This window comes from Eleutherodactylus coqui, chromosome 3 (assembly GCF_035609145.1).
Source record: "Eleutherodactylus coqui strain aEleCoq1 chromosome 3, aEleCoq1.hap1, whole genome shotgun sequence".
Taxonomy (NCBI): domain Eukaryota; kingdom Metazoa; phylum Chordata; class Amphibia; order Anura; family Eleutherodactylidae; genus Eleutherodactylus; species Eleutherodactylus coqui.
In genome coordinates, this window is record NC_089839.1 from 224,774,539 (window position 1) to 224,800,175 (window position 25,637).

At 48.2% G+C, this 25,637-nt stretch overlaps 2 protein-coding genes across 3 annotated transcripts; both read left to right on the plus strand.

The window, feature by feature from the left end:
- The first annotated feature begins 1,482 nt into the window (after positions 1 to 1,482).
- Positions 1,483 to 13,255, plus strand: THUMPD3 (THUMP domain containing 3). 2 transcript variants are annotated; one of them, XM_066596986.1, is made up of 10 exons: positions 1,483 to 1,590; positions 2,011 to 2,267; positions 4,080 to 4,157; positions 4,797 to 5,285; positions 5,419 to 5,549; positions 7,183 to 7,252; positions 8,147 to 8,262; positions 8,546 to 8,653; positions 8,747 to 8,870; positions 11,857 to 13,255. In XM_066596986.1, exons 2-10 carry the CDS (start codon positions 2,034 to 2,036, stop codon positions 12,034 to 12,036), a joined length of 1,530 nt encoding a protein of 509 aa, XP_066453083.1. In that variant the 5' UTR covers positions 1,483 to 1,590; positions 2,011 to 2,033; the 3' UTR covers positions 12,037 to 13,255. The 2 variants fall into 2 exon arrangements, with proteins under 2 accessions (XP_066453083.1, XP_066453084.1); XM_066596987.1 differs by having other exon boundaries at positions 1,531 to 1,557.
- Positions 13,256 to 18,763: 5,508 nt separating this feature from the next.
- On the plus strand, positions 18,764 to 24,163 carry VHL (von Hippel-Lindau tumor suppressor). Its single transcript, XM_066596988.1, has 3 exons — positions 18,764 to 18,993; positions 19,600 to 19,722; positions 22,406 to 24,163. Exons 1-3 carry the CDS (start codon positions 18,804 to 18,806, stop codon positions 22,582 to 22,584), a joined length of 492 nt encoding a protein of 163 aa, XP_066453085.1. The 5' UTR covers positions 18,764 to 18,803; the 3' UTR covers positions 22,585 to 24,163.
- Positions 24,164 to 25,637: the final 1,474 nt, after the last annotated feature.

The following is a 25,637-nucleotide window of genomic DNA, read 5'->3' on the forward strand; positions in this document are numbered from 1 at the left end:
CATGATAGGATTAGATACATCAGCTCAGTAGACAGTATCACACATGGTTGGATTAGATACAGGAGCACAGCAGACAGTGTCACACATGATAGGTTTAGATACATCAGTTTAGTAGACAGTATCACACATGATGGGATTAGATACACAGTTTAGTAGACAGTATCATGCATGATAGGATTAGATACATCAGCTCAGTAGACAGTATCACACATGATTGGATTAGATACAGGAGCACAGCAGACAGTATCACACATGATAGGTTTAGATACATCAGTTTAGTAGACAGTATCACACATGATGGGATTAGATACACAGTTTAGTAGACAGTATTATGCATGATAGGAGTAAATACATCAGCTCAGTGGACAGTATCACACATGATAAGATTAGATACACAGTTTAGTAGACAGTATCATGCATGATAGAATTAGATGCAGCAGCTCAGCTGACAGTATCACACGATAGGATTAGATACATTAGCTCAGTAGACAGTATCACACATGATAGGATTAGATACATCAGCTCAGTGGACAGTATCACACATGATGGGATTAGATACACAGCTCAATAGACAGTATAATACATGATAGAATTAGATACAGCAGCTCAGCTGACAGTATCATACATGATAGGATTAGATACAGCAGCTCAGTGGACAGTATCACACATGATAGGATTAGATACAGCAGCTCAGTGGACAGTATCACACATGATAGGATTAGATACATGGCTCAGCAGACAGTATCACACATGATAGGATTAGATACATGGCTCAGCAGACAGTATCACACATGATAGGATTAGATACACAGCTCAGCAGACAGTATTACACATGATAGGATTAGATACACAGCCAAGCAGACAGTATCACACATGATAGGATTAGATACACAGCTCAGCAGACAGTATCACACATGATAGGATTAGATACACAGCTCAGCAGACAGTATCACATATGAAAGGATTAGATACACAACTCAGCAGACAGTATCACACATGATAGGATTAGATACACAGCTCAGCAGATAGTATCACACATGATAGGATTAGATACACAGCTCAGCAGACAGTATCACACATGATAGGATTAGATACACAGCTCAGCAGATAGTATCACACATGATAGGATTAGATACATGGCTCAGCAGACAGTATCACACATGATAGGATTAGATACACAGCCAAGCAGACAGTATCACACATGATAGGATTAGATACACAGCTCAGCAGACAGTATCCCACACTATAGGCTGTGATACCCTTACTCTCTATCCCCGGAACTGATAGTACAGCAATGATAAGGTTGTAAAAACAAACAGGTTGAGGACGTTGCTCTAGACCGCGGTTGCTCCTCAGCACTGGCCAGTAGCCACATACAATAACCTCCATTATTTACAGCCCATCGCCCCCTTGCGGCTTGTTGTACAAGCGCACACTACCAATCTCTAATAGCGGACAGCGCCATCTAGTGAACGGCCTTACCTACATCGATTGTATCTGTCTCCTTCAGTCCTAAACCGGATGGCCGAGTCATCGATGTGTCATGTCTGCACCCTGGTGCGCACGCTGATCGGACGGTCGTTCTAATCGGTATATGGTTGTGTGTTTGTGATGTGCGGCTGCCGGATGACTGGGATGATGCGGATTAGAGTATAATTAGCCCTTTGTTAATGGCTGTAGTCTTGTTAGCATTGTATACATTCTTATCTTCCTCTCCCTGATAACAACCAATCACAGCGCCACTGTCACTTCTCAGACGTCCGTGGTAATATGAAAGCTGCGGTGTGATTGGTTGCTATGGGTAACAAGGTCATTCTTGATTGGTGGGGCCCTGTGTGCCTGCAGTGAGAGTCATGTGACTTGCAATGTGCCTGGTTGCCCCTGACAACGGTCCGTTTCTGTATTCATTTACAATTAGCTAAGCTCATCAATGGCGTTCTTATAGTCGTGCGGCGTCCGTACCTTGAGCGTTGCTGCCCCCTATAATCCCACGTGTGTCTTTTTCCACAGAGTTTACTATCTAAGCTGCCAGTATGACTGAGGTGGAGGTTATGGTGGACATCTTGATGGAGGTGACGCTGGAAGACCCCACTCCCAGCGATGCGGTGGCCTCCGAAAGTTCCCTGATGACCATCGGAGCCACCGTGCCCACGGGATTTGAATTCACGGCGGCTGCAGAAGTGGAAGAGAAGCTGGGATGTCCCTGTAGGATCAGCAAAGACCGCGGCAAAATCTACTTTGACATTGGTCTGGACGCACTGGCTCAGGTGAGGCGCTGAACACGCGCTCCGAGACTCATGTCTTAAAGGGGCTCTATCGTAGAAAAAGATTACACAGGGCAGGAAATGGTTAAAAATAAACTAAGGTTTCTTTTACACGCAATAAATCATTCTCATGAACCAACGACTATGGAGTTCGCTCGTGCAGCCAATGGAAGCTGTGCGTCCCACGGCCATTCTGCAATCATCATTGTAGAATGGTTGTGTCACCGCCATAGCAACGCCGCAGCGTCTTCTGTACTGCGCACAGCAAAAGAAAAAAAACTCTTTAAATTTGGGATTTTCATAATTGCACTGACCCACAGATTAAAGTTATCACGTCATTTTTTTCCGCACTGTGTACACCTTTAAAACAAGAACCCCCTCCCCCAAAGATGGCTATTTTTTTTTTTCATTTCACTCAACGTAGACATTTTTTTAAGTCTTTTTTAGTACCTTAAGGCCACCTGCACGCGGCATGCCGAACACCGCAGCGGGATCCGGCCCTGGAAGCAGCGGCGTCCATGCGTACCTTTACTTTCAGCCTTCAATCTTTATTGCAGGTGCTCCACACGGGGAGCCGTCGAATGTGCGTAGTACAGATTTTTATTTTTTGAAATCCTGCCTTTCCCGCGTCATTTCCGCAGTGTGATTGCGGAAGGGCTGCGGATCAGACGGCTTCCATTGACTTCCACACAAAAATGAATTATGCTGCGACTTTTCCTCCGCAATTGGTTTCTGCAAGTGTGCATGGAAAATTCGATTTCCCATTGCATGCTATGGGCGCTATTTGCTGTGGATCCGTGGTGCGAGCGCCCATCGTGGATTCCACAGCAAATATCCGTCCGTGGGCAGAAGCCCTAACTACGGTAGTACCAATGAAATTACAATTTGTACCACAAAAAACAACAAGTCCTCTCTGCTGGTCTGTTTTTTCATTTGATGCGACATTCTGTATATACGGATCACTGCTGCAGCCAATCACTGGCCTCGTGGCATACAGCTCAAGACTGCTGTTGTGTGTGTGTGTATATGGAACATCAGCACTATGGCCAAGGTAAGCACACTCTGGCGGTAGGGATAGGAGCAGCAGGGGATCAGAGAGGTGAGCTGCGTCTATACGGAATGACGATCAAAAAAAAATCGCCAGTTCATTCAAATTTAAACGCTAATCGTTCCGTGTAAGCACCGCCAACAATCGTACGATTACCGTTCATTTCATGCAAATCATGGTTGGCTCATTCGCTAAAGCATTTAAATACCAATTGTTCAGTCCTTCTCATCCACTGGACACTGAATGAGAACAATTGAATGATTCAGCGAGCGAACAATTTATCTGCCTGTACGAATGGGCTGCACCAGTGCGCTCTTGACGTCGTCTACTTGTGCAAATGATAAATCGCTCCATCTAAAAGCGCCCTTAGGGCGAGCACCCACTGGCGTTTTTTTACCTGCGTTTTGCGTTTTGCGTTTTTCCTGCACAGGCATAGAGATAACATGTGTTCCTGTCCACTGGCGTTTTTTTTGCGTTGCGTTTGCGTTTTTAACATAGGAACTGTCAGTTGCATATGTGTCCTTATTTTTCTCCATGGAAATTAATGGCAAAGCCGCGAAAACGCAGCGAAAAACGCCGCGGAAAACGCGCGGAAAAACGCGGGACACGCGGCGAAAACGCTGCGTTTTTTTCCCGCGGGAAACGCAAACGCCAGTGGGTGCTCGCCCTAAGTTTGTATTTTTTTTAACTATTTCCTGTCCTCTATAAAGTTTTCCATAAATTAGAAGATTCTTTTTTAAGGCAGAACCGCTCTGTTTATGTTGCAGGTTCATCGGCTGAGGTCGGTCGACAATCTGTTCGTAGTCGTACAGGAATTCACAGATTTCCCCTTCAAGGAAGCAAAGGTGAGTACATAAGGAATAGCGGCCTGAGATCTGTATACAGGGGTCACAAAACACACACTACTGGAGTATTGCTTAACTGGCATCTTCATTAATAGGCTCCTTCCTGTGACTGCATGGAGCAGTTTGACAACTTTTTTTTACTGCTGTTTTAGTTGCTTGTAGTTTATAATTATGGTTATAGAAATCTGATTTCCTTCACTGACATCCTGCTGAGCTAATATGAACAAGCAGAGCTGCAGTGTAAAGTATGGAAGAGGGACACATAAGCAAATTGAGCCTCTGTTGGTGCAGTTAAGCAGGACCTTCAGCGATCATGGCTGAGCATTAATGAAGAGAGGCGAAGTGTAACGTATGGAGGAAAACAACAGCAGTTCGAGAGTCTAATTAAATAGGGGATTTTGGCCTCCAGCAGATAGTGCTGCTGAACTGAAATCATTAATTGCAGAACTGTGTGCTAATGGAGCAGAGCTAAAGTGTAAAGTATGAGGGAGGGACAGTGTAGCAGCAGCATGAACTGGAATTCAGGTCATGCACTAAAGTAGCTGAAAAACAGCCGCCACTGAAGAACACAAGTAGCAGGTAAGCCCTACCAAAATACTGCCCGCCTGAACATCTGCTTTATCTTCCTTGTCTCTTTAGGAAGCCGCACTGCAGGATTTCGAGGAATTGGCTGCAAAACTGTCCTGGGAAAAAGCCCTGACGACCTGGGAGCTGAACAACAACCTGAAGAAGAAGAAAAAGAGAAAGAAAACTGCTGGCTGTAGTAAAGAGAAGAAGCTGGTGGCGGCAGCACCTGATGACGGGGTCCCAGCGGGAGACAGTACAGTAGAAGAGGCACCAGCGCCACCTTCAGGACAAAAGGAGTGTAAGACTTCTGAGAGTCATCCGGAGGACAGCATGGAGGTTTCGGCTTCTGTTGTCAGTGACTTGCAGGAAAATGCAATGAGCGACGACACAGAGAATAACGACTCCTCATCTGATGTCAACAAGGTTCTGAAATTCCGTGTCACTTGTAACCGGGCCGGTGACAAACACAGCTTCACATCCAATGAGGCTGCCAGGGACTTCGGCGGAGCGGTGCAGGAACACTTCCAGTGGAAGGCAGACATGACTAACTTTGATGTGGAGGTGAGTTGTGGCCCCCGTGTCAGGTGATGTCCAGAAGCTTTGTGGCAGTATATAGTGTGTGTGCGTATGTGTGTGTGTTTGTGTGTATATATATATACATATATATATATATATCTCCATTGTCTGTTCTCAGGTTCTCCTGAACATCAGCTATAATGAAATGTTGGTGGGAATCGCTCTGACCGAGGAAAGTCTGCACCGCAGGAACATCACCCATTTTGGGCCCACTACGCTTCGCTCCACTTTGGCTTACGGGATGCTCAGGTAACCTCTGGTTTTGTTCTTAACCCCTTAGTGACCAGACCATAGTGTTTCTACGTCCTGGCCTGCTGGGCTTTAAACCCCCAGAGGACGTAAAAACATGCATCTTCTGGGGATTAAAACCCTGCAGGCTCTGGATGTGACAGCTCAATGCTGATGGTTACCGGAGGTAGTCGACATCCTAGAGCTTTCATCCCAGGCCGCAGGACTCCCCTTCCCCGGTCATGCAATTGATTACCGGTAATCGCATTAAAGTCAATAGACAGTGCTGTCACAGAGTTTACGGAGAAAGGGACACCCTGCGGTGATGATTTTTGGGGAAAGGCTTTAAATATAAGCCCTTTCCTGAAAAGCATTCCAAAAGTCTGTAAAAAAATTTAACAACGTATATACTCACCTGTTCGCCGCTGTCGGGGTCCGGCAGGTCTTGCCACATTTCTTCCCGACTCTGCACTGAAGATCTTTCAGCCGGCAGGGATTTAAAAATCCCCACCAGCTGTAAGCTCTGTCTCTGATTGGCTGAGCACTCGGTCAATCACAGGCAGCCCTCAGCCATTCCTTGAGTGACAGCTGAGCGCTGCCTGTGATTGGTCACAGCGCTCAGCCAATCACAGGCATCCCTTGGTCCATTCATAGAATTCAATGAGCTAAGCGCCCGCCCCCTCCCTGCATCTTGTCCGCAGCCAGCAATTGAAAGGGCGGAGCTTGGCTATGACCCTGTCCCGCCCCGTCTCATAGCAAACAGCCAGAGGAGAGGAGAGGAGAGAAGGGGTAGGGAATTTAGCAGTCACACTGCTAAACTCCCTCCCACCTCCCTTCTCCGGCCGTAGGAGCCTATGCAGCAGCCGACGTATTCCGGGCACAAAGATAGTTCCAGGACTATGTTTGCTGCCCAGTGTAAAAGCACCCGGCTCTATATTTGCCGGCCCGGCGTTTTTATTCCACTAGAATATGCCTGTGTGATCTGATGCATTGGAATCCAATCAGCGTATATTGTCCGACTGTGAATATGGCGGTCGATATACGCTTGTGTGAATAAGCCCTCAGTTAGTTTGAAGAAAATAGACTACCTGGATTTGGATATTAAGGTAGTTAAGTTATAACGTAATACCTATTGTAAACCGTCAGCTAGGAATGGCGACATATTTTTTGATAGTTGTTGTTTACCTAGTTGGTTATTAAATATACCATTTGGGCAATATAGGCATGCAAAATGCTATTGTGTGAGCAATGAAGTTTTTGAATGGGAGGCTATAGAACTATCGCAGCTATGTATGGATAAAAAATAGCCCCTTATTTTATTTAATTTATTTTTTTATATATTTCTTTTCATTTATATATATTTCTTGTCTGTATGATTATATTCAATAAGATATACATTGTAATACCATGCCGGGCCACTGCAGAGTGCACACACATCAGCCTGTGAAATTGGTGAACAGTGAGAGCCCCAGGTGGTGGACCCCTGCCAATCAACTATTGATGCCCAATCCTAAGAATAGGTCATCACTCTTCAGTGCTGGACAACCCCTTTAATGAGACCTTTTAATTGCCAGATTATCAGAATTTCTGGATTAAAAAGGAATCTTCTACAGTTTTATTTCACTAGCTTAACACTTCCTTCTTTGTTCCTCAGGCTCTGTGACCTGGAACCATCAGATGTCGTCATTGATCCAATGTGCGGAACTGGCGCCATCCCTATAGAGGTAAACTGGAAACATAGGGGAGGAATTTATCATGTAAGGGTACATTCCCATAGTTGCCCAAGTGATTGCTCAAAAGAATCCAACAGGGCAAATGAGTGAGAATTGCTCACTTGTCGAAATTGCTTGGTTTGCAGTTCACCTAAAAACTAAGAGACTGTCGGCCCATGTAAACAGGCAGATGATCATCTATGAAACACTGCCTGTTTATTGTGAATAGATGTGGGCAGCCGAAAGAGATCATAACATCTGTGTGGGAGCACAGGAGTGATAATTGTTGGCTCGACTGGCAGGTGCCCAACAGTTGTCCTGTGTAAAAGTACCCTAAAATACTTCTGTTTTCTGATATAAAATAGTTGCACATTTTGGTGTATGTAAGTATGTAATAACTATTTTTAAGTGGGTGCTGCTTAGCAGCAGCAGACAGCCCATTAGATTTGGCCAGAATGGCCAACTCATTAGCCCCTTCCGACTCATGGTATAAAGGCTGAGAAACTGAGCCTGTGCTATCTGCAACAGGAGCCGGCTGTGACTGACAGCCAGCCTCCCATTGTAACAGCATACAGCCATGTTGATGGAAATGTTAAAAAAATTATGGCTTTTGAAATGGCAGGGGTTTGGTCGCACCCATGGTCCTACTCAATTCACAGAATATTAGGAAATTGCCCTTTTAGCAGTTTCCTCATAAGTTCTGTTAGTTCCAGTTTCATCGCTGTCTCACAGCCCCCTGCGGCTGAGCGCCTTACTTGTAAATTGCAAATTAGTCCTTGAAGAAAGTGCCGTTATGGGCAGCAGTACCCCGATGTGGCATTGTGTGGGGAGCGGTGCAAGGATGTGGGTGAAGTTTGGGAGGGGCTCTGTCTTTCTTACTTGTGATCCAGCTCCATAATCCCGCAGGGCGTCAGCGAGTGGCCCAGTTGCTTTTTCATCGCTGGTGACAATAACACGAACGCATTGAACAGAACCGCCAGCAACATCATCTCCTTACTGAGAAAGCAGCAGAGTGCGGACAGGTGAGCGAATAGACGGATAATCACAGTGAATTATAATATAACAGGCTAAAAGTACTGGAGAGAATAGATATAATAGACTATTCAGTGACTGTACAGATGAGCCATTCAGGACTTTAGGAGAGCTGGCTCACAACTCTTAATTGCTAAGACCACAACCTACGATTTATTGTCACATGGTTCTCACAGAAATTGCTATATAGTATTTCCAGCAAGACAGATGAGGACTTTTATAAACGATAGAGCACCTAACTCATCACGCTGTCTCTGCCTTATGTCTGCCCAGTGCCCCCCAGGGGCTCCCGATAGACGCCACTCACTGGGATATTTCTCGTCTGCCTCTGAGGAGTGGGAGCGTGGACGTTATAATCACAGACATGCCATTCGGGAAGAGGTGAGAGGTGCTGCAGGAGCTGTGTCTAACCTCGGGCCGGAGCCACCGTCTACATTCAGCTGCTGTATCAACTGTTTTCTTTCATCCACACAGAATCGGATCGAAGAAGAGGAACTGGGACCTGTACCCGGCCTGCCTCCGAGAGATGAGCCGTGTGTGCCGAGCCGGGACAGGGCGGGCTGTTCTTCTCACTCACGACAGGAAATGCTTCATCAAGGTGCGCAAACCCTCTCTGTCCCCGTACGCCGCCTGCTCCCTCGTCCCTTCTGTTTCCGTAGGCCGCCTGCTCCCTCTGTCTCCGTAAGCCGCCACCCCCCCCCTCGCCCTCTCTGTCTCCGTAAGCCGCCACCCCCCCCCCCTCGCCCTCTCTGTCTCCGTAAGCCGCCACCCCCACCCCCTCGCCCTCTCTGTCTCCGTAAGCCGCCTCGCCCTCTCTGTCTCCGTAAGCCGCCACCCCCCCACACACACCCTCTCTGTCTCCGTTAGCCGCCGCCCCTTCGCCCTGTCTTTCTCTGTAAGCCGCCGACCCCCCCCCCCCTCTGTCTCCATAAGCCGCCGACTCCCCCCTCCCCCCCCCCCCGCCCCGTCTCCGTAAGCCGCTGACCTGCTTCGCCCCCTCTGTCTCCGTAAACCGCCGACCTGCTTCGCCCCCTCTGTCTCCGTAAACCGCCGACCCGCTTCGCCCCCTCTGTCTCCGTAAGCCGCCTCCCCCCCCTGTCTCCGTAAGCCGCCGACCCCCTCGGTCTCCGTAAGCCGCTGACCCCCTTCGCCCCCTCTGTCTCCGTAAGCCGCCGACCCGCTTCGCCCCCTCTGTCTCCGTAAGCCGCCGACCCGCTTCGCCCCCTCTGTCTCCGTAAGCCGCCGACCCGCTTCGCCCCCTCTGTCTCCGTAAGCCGCCGACCCGCTTCGCCCCCTCTGTCTCCGTAAGCCGCCGACCCGCTTCGCCCGCTCTGTCTCCGTAAGCCGCCGACCCGCTTCGCCCCCTCTGTCTCCGTAAGCCGCCGACCCGCTTCGCCCCCTCTGTCTCCGTAAGCCGCCGACCCGCTTCGCCCCCTCTGTCTCCGTAAGCCGCAGAACCCGCTTCGCGCCCTCTGTCTCCGTAAGCCGCCGACCCGCTTCGCCCCCTCTGTCTCCGTAAGCCGCCGACCCGCTTCGCCCCCTCTGTCTCCGTAAGCCGCCGACCCGCTTCGCCCCCTCTGTCTCCGTAAGCCGCCGACCCGCTTCGCCCCCTCTGTCTCCGTAAGCCGCCGACCCGCTTCGCCCCCTCTGTCTCCGTAAGCCGCCGACCCCCTTCGCCCCCTCTGTCTCCGTAAGCCGCCGACCCCCTTCGCCCCCTCTGTCTCCGTAAGCCGCCGCCCCCCTTCGCCCCCTCTGTCTCCGTAAGCCGCCGCCCCCCTTCGCCCCCTCTGTCTCCGTAAGCCGCCGACCCCCTTCGCCCCCTCTGTCTCCGTAAGCCGCCGACCCCCTTCGCCCCCTCTGTCTCCGTAAGCCGCCGACCCCCTTCGCCCCCTCTGTCTCCGTAAGCCGCCGACCCCCTTCGCCCCCTCTGTCTCCGTAAGCCGCCGCCCCCCTTCGCCCCCTCTGTCTCCGTAAGCCGCCGCCCCCCTTCGCCCCCTCTGTCTCCGTAAGCCGCCGCCCCCCTTCGCCCCCTCTGTCTCCGTAAGCCGCCGCCCCCCTTCGCCCCCTCTGTCTCCGTAAGCCGCCGACCCCCTTCGCCCCCTCTGTCTCCGTAAGTCGCCGACCCCCTCCCCCCCCCCCCCCCCGTCTCCGTAAGCCGCCGCCGCCCCTTCTGTCTCCCTGTCTTCGTAAGCCACCGACCCCCTTCGCCCCTTCTGTCTCCGTAAGCCGCCGACCCCCCCCCCCTTCGCCCCCTCAGTCCCCGTAAGCCGACGACCCCCCCCCCCCTCGCCCCCTGTCTCCGTAAGCCGACGACCCCCCCCCCCCTGTCTCCGTAAGCCTCCGATCCCGCTTCGCCCCCTGTCTCCGTAAGCCGCCGACCCCCCCCCTTTCTCCGTAAGCCGCCGACCCCGCTTCGCCCCTTCTGTCTCCGTAAGCCGCCGACATACTTCGCCCCCTCTGTCTCCGTAAGCCGCCGACCCCCTTCGCCCCCTCTGTCTCCGTAAGCCGCCGACCCCCTTCGCCCCCTCTGTCTCCGTAAGCCGCCGACCCCCTTCGCCCCCTCTGTCTTCGTAAGCCGCCAACCCCCTTCCCCCCTCTCTGTCTCCATAAGCCGCCGACCCCCCCCCCTCTGTCTCCGTAAGCCTCCGACCCCGCTTCTCCCCTTCTGTCTCCGTAAGCCGCCGACCCCCCCCCCTGTCTCCGTAAGCCTCCGACCCCCCCCCCCCCTGTCTCCGTAAGCCTCCGACCCCGCTTCGCCCCTTCTGTCTCCTTAAGCCACCGACCCCCTTCGCCCCCTCTGTCTCCGTAAGCCGCCGACCCCCCCCCCCCCCCTTTCTCCGTAAGCCTCCGACCCCTCTTCGCCCCTTCTGTCTCCGTAAGCCGCCGACCCCCTTCGCTCCCTCTGTCTCCGTAAGCCGCCGACCCCCTTCGCTCCCTCTGTCTCCGTAAGCCGCCGACCCCCTTCGCCCCCTCTGTCTCCGTAAGCCGCCGACCCCCTTCGCCCCCTCTGTCTCCGTAAGCCGCCGACCCCCTTCGCCCCCTCTGTCTCCGTAAGCCGCCGACCCCCTTCGCCCCCTCTGTCTCCGTAAGCCGCCGACCCCCTTCGCCCCCTCTGTCTCTGTAAGCCGCCGACCCCCTTCGCCCCCTCTGTCTTCGTAAGCCGCCGACCCCCTTCCCCCCTCTCTGTCTCCGTAAGCCGCCGCCCCCCCCTTCGCCCCCTCTGTCCCCGTAAGCCGCCGACCCCGCCCCCTTTGCCCCCTCTGTCTCCGTAAGCCGCCGACCCCTTCGCCCCCTCTGTCTCTGTAAGCCGCCGACCCCCTTCGCCCCCTCTGTCTCCGTAAGCCGCCGACACCCCCCCCCCCCCCTCGTCCCCTCTGTCTCTGTGAGCCACCGTCTCCCTCGCCCCCTCTATCTCCGTAAGCCGCCGTCTCCCTCGCCCCCTCTATCTCCGTAAGCCGCCGGCTCCCTCGCCCCCTCTGTCTCCGGATGCCTCCATTATTTTACAGTGTCTTACTTGTATATTGTTGTCTCTGAACATTTATGGACCTGTATGTATTAGAACTTTCCACATCTGTCTATTTCAGGCTTTGGCTAAAGCTGGACACTTGTGGCGGAAGATGCACACGGTGTGGGTGAATATCGGTGGTCTGCACGCCGGTGTTTACTTGCTGAAAAGAACCACTCTGGACTTCTCTGACGGCTCCAGTGAGAGACTGGAGGAGAATCAGCCCTTGAGCCCCGGCTCACCTGCCAAAGAAGAGTAAGGAGTGCGGCAGCCTCGGCCATCCTCCACCCCTCCAAGCAATTCTCCCAAATACCCAACAACTCCTAAGAGGGCAAATCATTAAAAAAAGACCACTTCCCACTAAACTCTCCATAACTCTCAGTCCTTGACACTGATAAGTCTCATGTTTAGCTGTTTCTCCGTTATTTTTGGGTGGCAACCAATCTGGCTGTGATTACCGCTCCTACTGCGCTGGTTCTACAGCTTTCGAAATTTCCTCAATTCCAGGTATGAGATACCCCACCTGTGTGCCAGTATGATAATAGCCCAGTCCCGGCAGCCATAATGACTGTCACCCAACGTTCACGGAAATGGATATCATCAGGAACAGGGAGACTCCAGCACTTACGGAGGCTCTTCAGGGGCTCCAAGTTGTTTCTGTCTGCTTTATTTTGCCTTTAGGAAGTTTACAAATGTTATACAAGTTTTTAATGTTGGAATTTGCAAAAATAACAAGCACTAAGTTTGCGTGGTTTCATAAATTCAAAGGTGACACCAGCCGGAGTCCTTATGCTGTTTTGTTCTTCAGTTCAACGGTTTTCCTAAATAGTCTGTAGCTGTTTGTGGCATTTCCTGCAGACGGCAGCGACGACCATTTGTATGCGCCACATGTTAAACTTTATCAGAAGATATGTCACGGAGGTGAAGTTTCCCTGTAAAGGGGTTGTGCCGAGATAGAAAGTTATCCCCTATCCACAGGATAGAGGATAACTATATGATTTTTTTGGACCTCCATCACTTTTTGAGAACAGGGTTCCTGCATGAATGGAGCGGCAGTTCATTTCAATGGGAGCGCTGGAATTGCCATGTTCATGCGCTCTACTATCTCCAGCAGTTTCATTGAAATGAATGGAGCAGCAGGCGTACACTACCACCACCCCTTTCTTCATGCGGAGAGGCTTTTAGGACCCCCATTCTCAACATTGGTAAAGGTGCCATTGGTTGAACTTCCATCGATGGGGAAAGTTATCACCTATCGTGTGAGGAGAGGATAACTCTCAATTGCGGTACAAACTCAATGGAGCATGTTGATGACATCGCAGCCATGCCAAAGTTTGATGATGTCACCACTGCATTGTTAGGGCAGTAATCTAGAAACTTGACATTTTTTTGCTTTATAATAAGTATCGGGACTGTAATCTACCTGGAAGGAGATATTTGTGTGGTTTGCTGCTTGGAATAAAGTTTTTTCTGTTCTACTTTCCAGTTCTTTTTGTTCTCAGTGGTAGAAAATTAACCTGAAAATAATCTTCAGCCTCCGAGTCCTCGAGGCATGCGAGTTACAACTAGCAAAACAGATTTACTGGGCTACATATGAGACACAGGATGATTCACGTAGTAACTGCAGCAGGAAGAGCAATCATGAGATATCACTCAGCCCATCTCGGGTGTAAATGTTCAGCCAGTAGTAATGAAGCCCAGCACACCACAATGCTGCAGGCTACATTATGGCAGCTCAGAACTGGGGCCCTCCCCACCAGGGGCCACATATGCATGACAGACCGAAATACATTAATTTGGCTTCCAAGGAAACTGGCCAAAGTAATAAAGATTACATTGTGAACTCCTGGAGAAAACAATCTGTACAACGCTGTGGAAGATGTTGCTGCTGTGCGAATTAATGGACGATTAGGATGTTCTACAGTAAAACACTACTAGTTTACATCTGCAGGTCTGAAAATCTCAGTGGATTTCGAGGTTGAGGATCAGCACTTGAGGGCTCATCTATATGTGCAGAATATCATAAGCAAGGAACACAGCCTGTGTATTATACTCAAGTGCTGTGTTCAGTATTCGACAAGCTTCAGAGCTGAAATCTCCCAGAATTCTCTGTTTATTTAATGTCTGCAGTGTGGGAGCTCATTATTCTACTTGAGCTGCATTCAGTAGGCTTCAAAGCTGAAATCTCAAAGTATTCTCTCTGCTTGCTTAGTGTCTGTATTGTACATTGTGGAAACTCAGATAACAGTTTGTTAAAAATAAACTCATATTTGACAGCAAATGAAGGTTAGCGCTGCTTGTCAGGGGTATTAATTAGTGTTTTGAATGCTGCTCTGGGTGTGAATGCAGAAAACGACTTGAAATATTTCCAATTCAGAATCAAAATAGTAAAGTTTTTGGAGAATCCTTCTGCTTTCTCAATATGTCCCCTTAGTAAGGCTATGGTCATATTTGCGTCAGAGGCTCTGTTAACATGCTGCGCTATTTCGTCCAGGGAAATTTGTGGCCACTTGTAAGAAGCTGAATAGCCCTTGTTATTGTCAATAGGGTCCATTTGGCGCCATCCCTCTGAGACATCATCGGCACCTCCGCCATTTAATAGTGGATGGCTGATGGGCTGACATGGGCAGTGGTCACTATTGTTAGCAATACATTATATAATCTGTATTCTAATACATTCATTGCCAAAACCGATCCCTCCCCTAGAAGTTGTTGGAATGGAATGAAACTTTCTCTGTGATTGTAACATTGATATAAGTAAGTGATTAGAATATTAGAGCAAAAGGATCTCACCATTGCAAACGGAGGTAATGGAGGTAATGGTGGGTGTCAAAATCAGTACGTGTAATGGGTGCCATGTGGGCAATTGTCTTTCAGCCAAGCCCCTGGAAATGCTTCTGACAGACACAGAGGATGTAACGATTGCACCACCTGTCTCTGGATAGTGGACAACGAAACAGTTGCTGGTGCTTGTCAGACGATCCTCTCTTCTGGTGGTCTGTCTGGGGTCCTGAGCCCAGTCACTTTGTGTCCCCTCACACATCCACTGGGCACAACACCTCCTAACAGTCTGGTCAGAACGGCCCAGGTGGGGGACAGTTCAACGATACGACCATCCAGCTTCTCACATCCCGATAATGCGCCCCTCAGACTCTGGTAAGGGGGTGACATCTCTTCTCTGTGTCGTAGAGGCGTCTAGTGGTCAACAAGCTCTACACAAGAAGAAGAGGTCACTACACACAAGGAGCCTCTGAGAGACTTTTATAGGCCAAGGTGGGAACCACTTTTAGGGTTTCAGGTGGCAAAACCGTTCATCTAATCACACCATGACTCTAATCATTTGCATATGTGCCTGAGATGGAACTGCATGCCGAGTTTTGTAGCAAAATGACAACTCTTTTTGGGGGAGGGAGTGTTTTTGACAAAGAGTGTATAACTGACCTTATAAAAAGAGCTTATTTAGCCTGTTTCAAAGAACTGGGCGACCAAGATAAATCTTGGGCGCTTCATGTTGTGTGCGATAGTGGACAAATGGGAAAAGGAAATGAATGAAATTTGTTATGCCAATGGTAGGGCAAGAACAGGAGAATCATGTCTTAATGAAGATATCTTTGTTTTGTTGTTTGTGTTCAAGACTTCTTGGGATCTTTCTTCGTACCTTCATTTTTTATTTGGCATTCATTGCATGTATAATACAATATCTATGCATGTATCAATATGGATATATGTCATATTTTGATAAGCAGACCTGATGGAGAAAAACTGTCATTTTCTGAATCTATCACCCCAAAAAACTTTTAAGATCTCCGTCACCAAAAATTGTTTTCCCCAGTGTTATCAGTGTGATCATAGCATGGTAGGTTCAAGTTCCCTACATGGACATAAAAAAATATTTAAAAAAATACTTTTGTGCACACTTTCCCTTTTTTGTTTAAAAAAAATGCTAACATTTTTTTAAAACCCCTCACATTTGGTAACAACCAATATAATAGAAAACACCTTTTATTCTGCACAGCAAACACTATTAAAAAAAGCAAAAAGAACTGTTTTTGGTCAATTTCAACTTTTAAAAATTGAAATAAAAGTCAAATGCAGAAGTGGAAAAAAATTAAAAATATACACATCATTTTGGCATTGTCATAATCATGCCACCCTGCAGAAAAAGATAATGACGTTTAAGCTGCACGATTAATGCTGTAAAAGAAAAAAAAACGAAAAACAAACATGACAGAATTTATATCTTTTCTCCTCCCCTTCCAAAAAAAATTAATAAAAGTTCTAGAATGCATTATATGTACCCCAAAATGGTACCAATAAAAACTACAGTTTGCCACGCAAAAAACAAGTCCTCATACAGCCATGTTGGCGGAAAAATAAATAAAGGTTATGGCTTTTGAAAAGTGTTGATGAAAATTCCCCAAAAATCGTTGCATCCTTTGGGCCAAAATAGGCTGCACCACTAAGGGGTTAATGGAAGAACCCCTTTAAGAATCATTGAGGAAGCATATAATTAAAGGATGCGAGGTTGTGCATGGCGGCTTTACAAGCACAAATTAATGCAAATCTGGTTCCGCCACTGCAATTACTGTCAAATCAGAATTTTGTAGCAACATAATGAGACGTTTCCTGCAGCAAAATGATACAAACATAACTGGGGGTCGTAATTAAATTTACATAAGAGTCCGCGTATTATGTAGATTATAACGATCATCAACTGTCCAACTGAACGATAGCTAACGGGGCAGTGTGTCCCTGAGAGCTGCAGACTGCAGTAGCATGCTGGGACTTAGGCCACTATCACACACCGCATTTTCCCGCGATTAGCGCAGCATCCCGAATGCCAAGCCAATCGCGGTACAACGTTCCCCTTGATTTCAATAGGGTCTTGCTTTCTGGTCTATTTTTGTGCGTTTTCGCACTTCTTAACCCGGGAATTCTTTGATACGACCATCCAGCTTCTCACATCGCAATAATGAGCCCCCTCTCAGACTCTGGTAACGGGGGAAAACCGCTTCACTGCGTCGTAGAGGCGTCTAATGGAAGTGCAAGCTGAAGAAGAGGTCACTACACACAAGGAGCCTCTGAGAGCCTCTTATAGGCCAAGGGGGAACCACTTTTAGGGCCTCAGGGGGCAAGACCGTTCATCTAATCACCACACAACTCTCATCATTTGTATATCTGCCTGAGATGGAACTGCATGCCGAGTTTTGCAGCAAAATTAAAACTTCTAGGGGCGGGATTGTTTTTGACAAAAAGCGCTAATTGACAATGGGACGAGCACAGACTGGACCGCGTGCTCCTTGTATGACCGGGGTCTGAGACATACATCGATGGGAGTGATGTCGCCATACACATGTATTGCTGTTGATGAATCTCCTGTATATCACCTCCTCATCTCCGCTTATTACATGTCTATTTCCCACACGGAGATCCTGATATAATCCCTGTATACAAGCCTGCGACGTCACTGAGATTCTCAGAAGTAGAAAATTCCAGACACGTCACCAAACGCTTTTTCTCGGGGAAGTACACAGACGGGTTTCCTAGTAATAGGTGTGGTGTCATCATTTACTGTAAGGCCGGATCACATAGCAATAGAGATAAGGCAGGGAGGAGCAGCATTGCCACATCCCAAACCACCAAAAATGTGGGAATGCAAGCGATTTTTCTGGCATGATGACATCAGTGACATGATGTCACAAGACCCTGCGCTATTTGTACCCTTCGGAGGGTCGTCAACAAAGTCTGCAGACTTTTGAGATTTAATAAAAAAATAATAATGGCCCTTCAGTCAGAGGTCTGGTCCTTGTCACTGGAGACAGTCAGCAGGCTGGTGGACAGACACCTCCTCCAACAGCCGGGGAGCGGATTGCTCCCATTTACATCTGTGATCAAGGCTCCGTTCACGGTTACGGCTGCAGATCTAGATCAAAACCCTGCACGAAATAGCACAGCATGTTGCGCCATTTCTCCGGGGAAATTGCTGGGAGGAATAGCAGAAGCCGGACGGACCCCATTACAGTCAGTGGGGTCCATGCAGCACAGTTTAGGTTCAGGTGCTTTTTGCATTTTCGTGTTCGGCTCTGAGGATGGTACAGAACAGTCTGACTTCGCAGGGCGCAGATGTGAACAGGTTCCGTAGGGCTCATGACCACGGGGAAATTATATTTTTAAATCTGCGCGTGGAAAAAAACCACAAATCCGCATCCCATAGGAAAGCATTGACCATCCGCAGTTAATTAAATAGCCGCAGATGGTATTTTAAGTGATTTGCGAATCGTAGAGCTCATATCTCAATTAATCTCCCGCAAAAAAAAAAAATTATAGTGCATGCGCAGCAGAAATCCGCGCGGCCCTGATTTTTCCTGTGGACATGAGGCTTTAGGTTTCCCAACATCAGAGAACCTTGCAGATTGTAAAAAAGACCCATTTCCCAGAATGCAAATCACCAGAGTAAACTGTGCAGATGCTGAACCAGCAGGGAATGCTGGGAGATTCCAGCTCTGCAGCTGCAGCATAGTGAATCCAGCTTTGGAACATAATACAGGATGTAACGCGGATAATATGGCGTGATAGGCGTTGGCGCTACAGTGACGTCTCGCCTCCCTTTTTATAATGGGAAATTTGTGCAATTGTGTTTTAATCGCTCTTTATAGCCATGAATATAGAGAGCGGCACGACTGCCAGGGCTCAGACACGTCCAACGCCTGCACAGGTCGCTATTCACTACTGCGCAACCTAAAATCACTATTGTACTGATGCTTAAATTGTGTTTCTCAGTGAGTTCTTGTGGTATCTACTATTATTAATTCTCCACAGGATTCTCTGTAATATTTGCATTAATTGCATAATGTTCGCACTAAGTGGAAGGAATTATTGCCGCCATTAGCGCTCATCTGCGCTCAAACTACAACTCCCACAATGCCATTCGCCTTACAGTGACGTCCCAGGTGCGTACGTGATGACGTCGCAGTCGGTCGCTATGGTGACAAGTTGAGGCCTTGCCGGAAGTTTGGAAACCTCGAGATGATGCCGCAACAAATGCAGAACGATCTTCCTCGGCTCATGTCCATTAAGAGCCGGGTGCTGGTGGCTGTTGTGTTCTGTAACCGGAGCCCTCGGACCGTGCAGCCCATCTGGGTGAACTTCAAGGGGGACCCGCAGCCGTACCCAGCGCTGCCCCCTGGCACCGGCCGCAAGATGAACACCTACCTGGGTATATGTTACTAATAACTATCTAGCTAGAGTTCAGATCTCTGCTTGCTGTCATTGAATGAAATCAGCCTTATTTACATACTAGCTCGATCATCTCCCACAAGAGAGGGCACTAATAAACATGAGGACCCTTTACACGAGCCCAGGAATTGTTTAGATTCTTCCATCCAGCAGGACGATTATGACGCAGTGTAAATACACGCCCCGACTGAACGACAAACAAGAATTCGCTTGCTCTTCATTCGTCATTTGCTTTCTGCATGCACAAAAGCTGAAAGATGAATTGGCGCGTGTAGACAGGCCGTCATTCTTATGGATGACGGCCTGTTTACTGAGAATGGAGGCCGGAGGGCCCAAACTATCCCGCCACTCTGTCTCCATTCACTAAGCGGAAACATATTATTCAGTGTGTGGAAGCATATTCTTGCCGGGACGACCTGCTGGGCATTTTTTACCCCACAGGTTGTCCCAAGTCAATGGGCCTTAGAGATGTGTCCATTCACTGACAGCAAGCAGAGATATCTTCCTTATTGCATGCTTTTAGTGTTATTCGGATTGGGACGTTTGGCAGATCTGACGCCTCTGACTCTTCTCTCCGGTCACACAGGTCACATTTGGTTGTTTCGTGAAGTCGGCACAGACGTGGCATTGGCTGTCAACAAGGATGAGATGTACTTGGCGTCTCAGAGCAGGAATGGACAGCCGGCCATATTAAATATCTCCCTGCCAGGTAACGTTGCTCACCTGCACGCCGCGTCCTGCATCTCACATGGGTCGCCTAGAACAGAGGTCCCCAACTCCAGTCCTCAGGCACCACCAACAGGTCATGTATTCCGGATCTCCTATGGTAAGAACACCTGTGGCAATGTGTGAGGCACCGACAATAATTACATCACCTGTGCAACACTGAGGAAATCCTGAAAACATGACCTGTTGGCGGTCCCTGAGGACTGGAGTTGGGGAACACTGGCCTAGAACAGAATAGAACGTGGAGATGAGTGGTCAGCCGCACAGCCCACAGACGGGTCACGCCTGAGAGTATAACCGTGTGAATGCATCCTTACTCTCATCCACGTCACAGTAACTGCATGGGACATCTGAAAACTCCAGACATGAATTTTGCCATTGATCCCCCACCCCATACCCCCAACATAAAGTGATGCCATTTCCAAGTGATATGCTGTCACTTTATGAGATGGGAGCAACTTATTAACGACCAACTAATTTTTTTCTTCATTTTTGCTTTTCTGTCTTTTAGCAGCCATCCCCTTTTTTCATGTAGTTTTCCATTGATGCGAAAAATTAAACCAGAAATTTACGTCAATTCATAGCCGGCATAGATTTCTTTTTTGGTGCACGTACCCCCCGAGATGCGCCTGATGTATGACCTGCTGGTCTTAATAAATTTCCCTCATAATGTGTAAGTGTACTGCTGTTTGCAACAGAACATCCAGAGCCACAAAAATTCCTCATAAATCTCCATCCTTATTCAGAAGATTAAAACAAAAGACACATGAATGGCATGTGACGAATGCCAGGAAGAGAAAAGCAATGCGTTTCGGAAAAAGCACTTCCTTCTTCTCGACTCTATGATACGCAATAATCTGTCTCCGTATGATAATAGCTGAGTGCAAAGACAGTCCGGGTTTTTTTCTAGGGCGGACTGCAGAGGGTACCCCAATTGAAGTTGGGAGACCTCTTCCATGTCGCCATATTCTTTCTTAACAGTAGTGATCAAAGGGTTAATAGGACTGGTTTCTAAGTTCCTCCAATCACATCCACTAAAGAGAGGAGCTCGGTTGTCATTGGATAGTTGAGCACTCCAGGGCGGTACAAGGTATCCGCATAGGGCTTATTCTACAGTGCCTTAAAAATAAGGACTGCGCACAGTCATCGTACAAAGATGGGGTGGCAGTTGTTAAGGGGTTAATCCATTGTCTACAGCACAGGGGATAAAAATCTGATTACTGGGACCCCCAGCGATCCTGAAATTTGTAACTCGTGGATGCCCCATATGACTGGAGTACCAGTGCACATGTGGCCACCCCTTCATTCAATTCTATGGGACAGCTGGAGATCGATGCTCACTGCAGTCTCCCTCTGTCACGTAGAAATGAATGGAGTGATGGACACAATTACATGGGACATTCGGGGTGCGCAGATCTCAGGTTCACATTGGTCGGGTCCCCAGTAATCAGATATACAGTCTTTGAACCCTCTCACTTTTTTTTCATTTTGTTATGTTGTGGCCTTGTGTTCCCCATCCTTCTGCACTCAGCACCCCATAATGACAAAGTGACAACAGAATGGGAGAAATCTTTGTAAACCTTTCAAAAATGAAAATCGACCATTCTGCATTGACATAAGTATTCACACCCTGTACTCAGTACTTAAGGCCCTTTTACACACAACAATGATCACTGAAAAGCCATCTTTTGAGCGATAGTCATTGTGTGTAAATGTGCGCCCATCGTGCACTTACCGTGCACTTTTCGTCCATCGCTGACTTCAGGTCCACATGAAATCCTCATACCTCAGGACGATCAGATAAGATGGACCACACGCTGTGTTCTATGCAGGCAGCGCTGATAACTTTCTTTAACAGCTGTTAACAACCGCTGCCCCGCGGAGAACCATAGCGATGTATTTAGAGGACAGACCACCCGCTGTTCTCGAAATACATGCAGTGAAGTACTAAAGGGCTGATTCAGCCCATTGGTACCTATGCAAAATGATCGCTCAGTTTGGTGGGTCGACGACTCCTGGTTGTTCTACTTCCATGTAAGAATTATGGGGGCCTCTGGGCTCTTGGGAACTTTTAGTGCAGCAGAAATGTTTTTGTTGCCTTCTCCGAATCTGTGCCTCCACACAATCCTGTCTCTAAGCTATACAGGCAGTTCTTTCCTCTTCATGTCTTGGTTGTGGCCCTGATATGCATTGTGAGCTGTGAGACCTTACATAGACAGGGGGGTCTCTTATGTCCAATCAACTGAATTTACCTCAGGTGACAAACATCTTAGAGATGATGAAGAAAAATGGAAGACCCCATAGATATATATCATGTGTCATACCAAAGGGTGTGAATACTTATGTCAATGCGCAATTGTAGTTTTTAATTTTTAAGAAATGTACAAATATTTCTCCCATTCTGTTGTCACTGTGTCATTATGAGGTTCTGAGTGCAGAATGATGTGGAAATACAAGGCCATAACATGTGAGAAAAAGTGATAGGGGCTGAAGACTTTCCGCACTCCCTGTATATTCTCTATAATGTGTCTTTAATGGGAAAAGCCCTTTCCAAGTAGGAAAGAGGAACAAAAAGACGTAAATATTATAAGGTGTCGTCAATTGAGCTTCCTGTTATAAAAGCGCACAAGTCCCTTTAAATCATTGGTCCTCTTTCTGTGTTCCAGTCTTCAGCCTAAAAGATCGCTGCCTGCAGGTGGTCCGGAGCCTGGTGAAGCCAGAAGACTACAGGAACCTGGAGATCGTAGCCTCCCTCTACGACGATCTAGACGACCGACCAAATATTGAGAAGGATCTACGCCGACTCGCAATCCACATCTATCGGTCGCCAGCAGAAAACTCGTAATCTGTTTATAACTGCAGGGTTTATGCAGTTGGATAGAAGCAGCGAGAGCGATGTTTATTATAGACTTCTCCATCTCCGCTCCTTGGACCATAAATCTTATGACAAAGTGGAGTGAATGGACGACTGACACCAGGGCGTTGCAAGCTCAGGCTAAATCTACATCATAGACAGATGCAGGTGGCCATTACTGACCTGTAACATAGAGCAGGACCCTGAGGTTGGACTCAACTTTTCTATATTAAAGGGAATGTGCAGATAGGCAAAATCCTTACCCGGTCCAGCAGTGTCGGCACCTCCAGCTGGCTGTTTGGCTCATTGCATCGGCTGTAACAAAGAAGGGGGCGGGCTCAGCTACTGAAGTAGCCCGAACAATCGGTCTCTGGTAATCGAGGGGCCTTATGACCTGTTGTCGGGACCCAGCTGAAAGAGCAAATTCCGACACCACAGGTCTATAGAATTTTCACTCTCCTGGTCAACCAGTGAGGCAGCTGCAGACTTTTGCTTCCTCACTGGTTGACACTACAGGGCAGGCGGCATCCACATCAGAAGTGGCACATTCATCTTGCAGGTATGTCAAGGGTAGCTGTGCGACCAAGAGCGGAGCAGCGGCTGTAATGGGCCATTTATATGGGACGCTTATCGCTCAAAATTTGTTCACTATTCATTATCACTGACTTTCAGTCAGCATAAAACCATCCCTGGATCGCGGGCTTGTCGTTCCGTGTAAACGCTCCTCGCTCAGTGCTTCGCGTAAAAGGTGCAGCGCTGAACGAGAATCGCACGATCCAGCGGTGATGTCTGTCAGTGTAAAAACTCTGCACGAGCGCTAATGACCTTAGCGGTGATGTCAACGCGCTCATGCAGTTTAGACGACTGTCATCCCATGTAAAAGGGACATAACGCACAGCTGCAGCTCTGCTCCAATGACATAGATGTAAGGAGACTCCACCCTCTAGCCCTTCGAGTACCATGACGAATACTGATTATTGTATTCAATAGAAGAGACTTCCTCAGGATCCCCCCAGGCATTCGCAGACAGGCCAGGGACCATTAAAGCCCCCCAGAGCTGTCTGATTGTATCTTCTGTTGTCAGGGCTGCAGCAGGCAAATCCGCCATTTTTCCCTTGTGTATAAATCTCCCCATTATGTATCTATAGGCTGTAGTATAGGAAGACCACTAAATTCAGTTTCACCATGTGAACCTAGCGCCATTTCTGTTCATCAGTGTCCCCTCTGCCTACTCAAGGTCTTGCCACAGTAAAAACAAATGGTAGATGTGTCAGGACCGTACCGGCTGGAACGCAGTTGTACAGCCGCACCGCATCGCAGTGTTGCATTGAGTCCTGCACAGTATACAAGGCTGCACACTCTTCTGGTCGCCACTGTGAGGTTAGACGTCACCGGATAACGAGGCGCTACTTGTTTCTTCTCACTGCTGGTCATCATGTATAATTTGTACAGACTTTTCTACATGGAGATGTGTATTTCTATCTGATCTATAGGGCACGACTTTATTTTATATATATATATATATATATATATATATAGTGTTTTAAATAAAATACGTTCTGTGATTCTTTATGAAGTCATTGATTCTACTTAACTCTATACTTGGTTAGCAGCTTGTTATTGTGTCCTGCTTAACACCTTAGCTCCCCAGGGCATCCATATACATTGTACATCTTACGTGTGCTGCGTTTGTATGGATGGGATCTGGAGCTGAACCCGCTCCATAAACGGCCGCTGTACGCTGTCTGAGACACAGCTGCGATCAGCGTTCACGTATGATTGTGTATGTTAACCCTTTAAATGCTGCTCTCAATTCTGATAGCGGCATTTAAATGCCACAATTGGTGTTTGGGAATAAGTGGATTTTGCAGCATAAACGGCAATAAAATTGACAAACTGCGGAATTGAAATTCTGCACTGCTTGTCGATTTTCTGCTACTGGAAATGATGCAGATTTTCTGTGCAGACAGTCCACACAGAAGATCTGCGGCAAATCCGCCCTGTACGCACATGGACTTGGCCATCATGTCCACAGGCAGGTCGGGTTCCATGGGCAGGAGCCCCGCCGCGGGATCCCACCCTGCCCGCGGCATGAAGACATTCCGGACGCGTGCGAGTCGTCCGGCGTCTCGCACATGCGCAGTGGAGTGTTTTGTTTTTTTAATCTGCTCACCTGCAGGAACCGCAGCACACAAGGAGTGACAGTTCCGGGTGTGCTGCAGATCGGACAGCTTCAATGGAAGCCGTCCCTGTGGCAAAACGCAGCATGCTGCCATTTGTTTTGTGGACCGGATGGTCCAGAAAACGAACCCGCATGCTTTAATTAAGCTGCGGGCGCCCATGAATTGCCTATGGGCGGCTTGAACTCCAGATCATCCATGCGGGTGCCCCACGCAGATCCTGGAATTCAAACCCGTCCGTGGGCATAAGCCCCTTAGGCTGTGGATTTGATGCAGTAAAATCCACCATGCAAAAAAATGCTATACTGCTGCAAGGCTAAGAAAAAAAAATTGCCAGGTCCTCATCACCATCTCCATGGCAGCTTACAGCAGACTCCGCAGATAGACCGGTGTTGGCACGTCATATGTATTAGAAAATTGGTGCAAATGATGCATAACTTGTTACAACAAGACTTAAGCCGCTTTGCATCTAGTTCTATGGCGTACACAGTAGTGAAGCGACATCAGAGAGGTGTGGATAACAACTGGAAGTATCCGCGACAAAGTTATTATGGATTTAGACTATATTTTGGAGCAATATTTACACGGAGTAGGGAAGTGTGTGTAATATTCCTGAGAGTTATGTGAATATTAGTATGCAGCATGCGAATAATATATCAACAGCAAATTACTAGAATCCACAACGCAGAGAACTACAACCTCCAGCATGTCCTGACAGCTTGCAGTGATTTGTAGCTCTCCGGCATCCACAGGTTGCACACCGCTGGACTAGTGTAATTGTGTCACATAGGGGCCCGGTAATTCTTGACACATGATGGATATGATGTAAGATATTAAGTAACTCTACAACTTTCTTCATAGGTT

Coding starts and splice junctions, on each gene's coding strand:
- THUMPD3 (XM_066596986.1), top strand. CDS start 2,034: ATGACTGAGGTGGAGGTTATGGTGGACATCTTGATGGAGGTGACGCTG. Junction 5,286..5,418: donor TGACTAACTTTGATGTGGAG/GTGAGTTGTGGC, acceptor GTCTGTTCTCAG/GTTCTCCTGAACATCAGCTA. Junction 8,654..8,746: donor GACATGCCATTCGGGAAGAG/GTGAGAGGTGCT, acceptor TCATCCACACAG/AATCGGATCGAAGAAGAGGA.
- VHL (XM_066596988.1), top strand. CDS start 18,804: ATGATGCCGCAACAAATGCAGAACGATCTTCCTCGGCTCATGTCCATT. Junction 18,994..19,599: donor CAAGATGAACACCTACCTGG/GTATATGTTACT, acceptor CCGGTCACACAG/GTCACATTTGGTTGTTTCGT. Junction 19,723..22,405: donor ATTAAATATCTCCCTGCCAG/GTAACGTTGCTC, acceptor TCTGTGTTCCAG/TCTTCAGCCTAAAAGATCGC.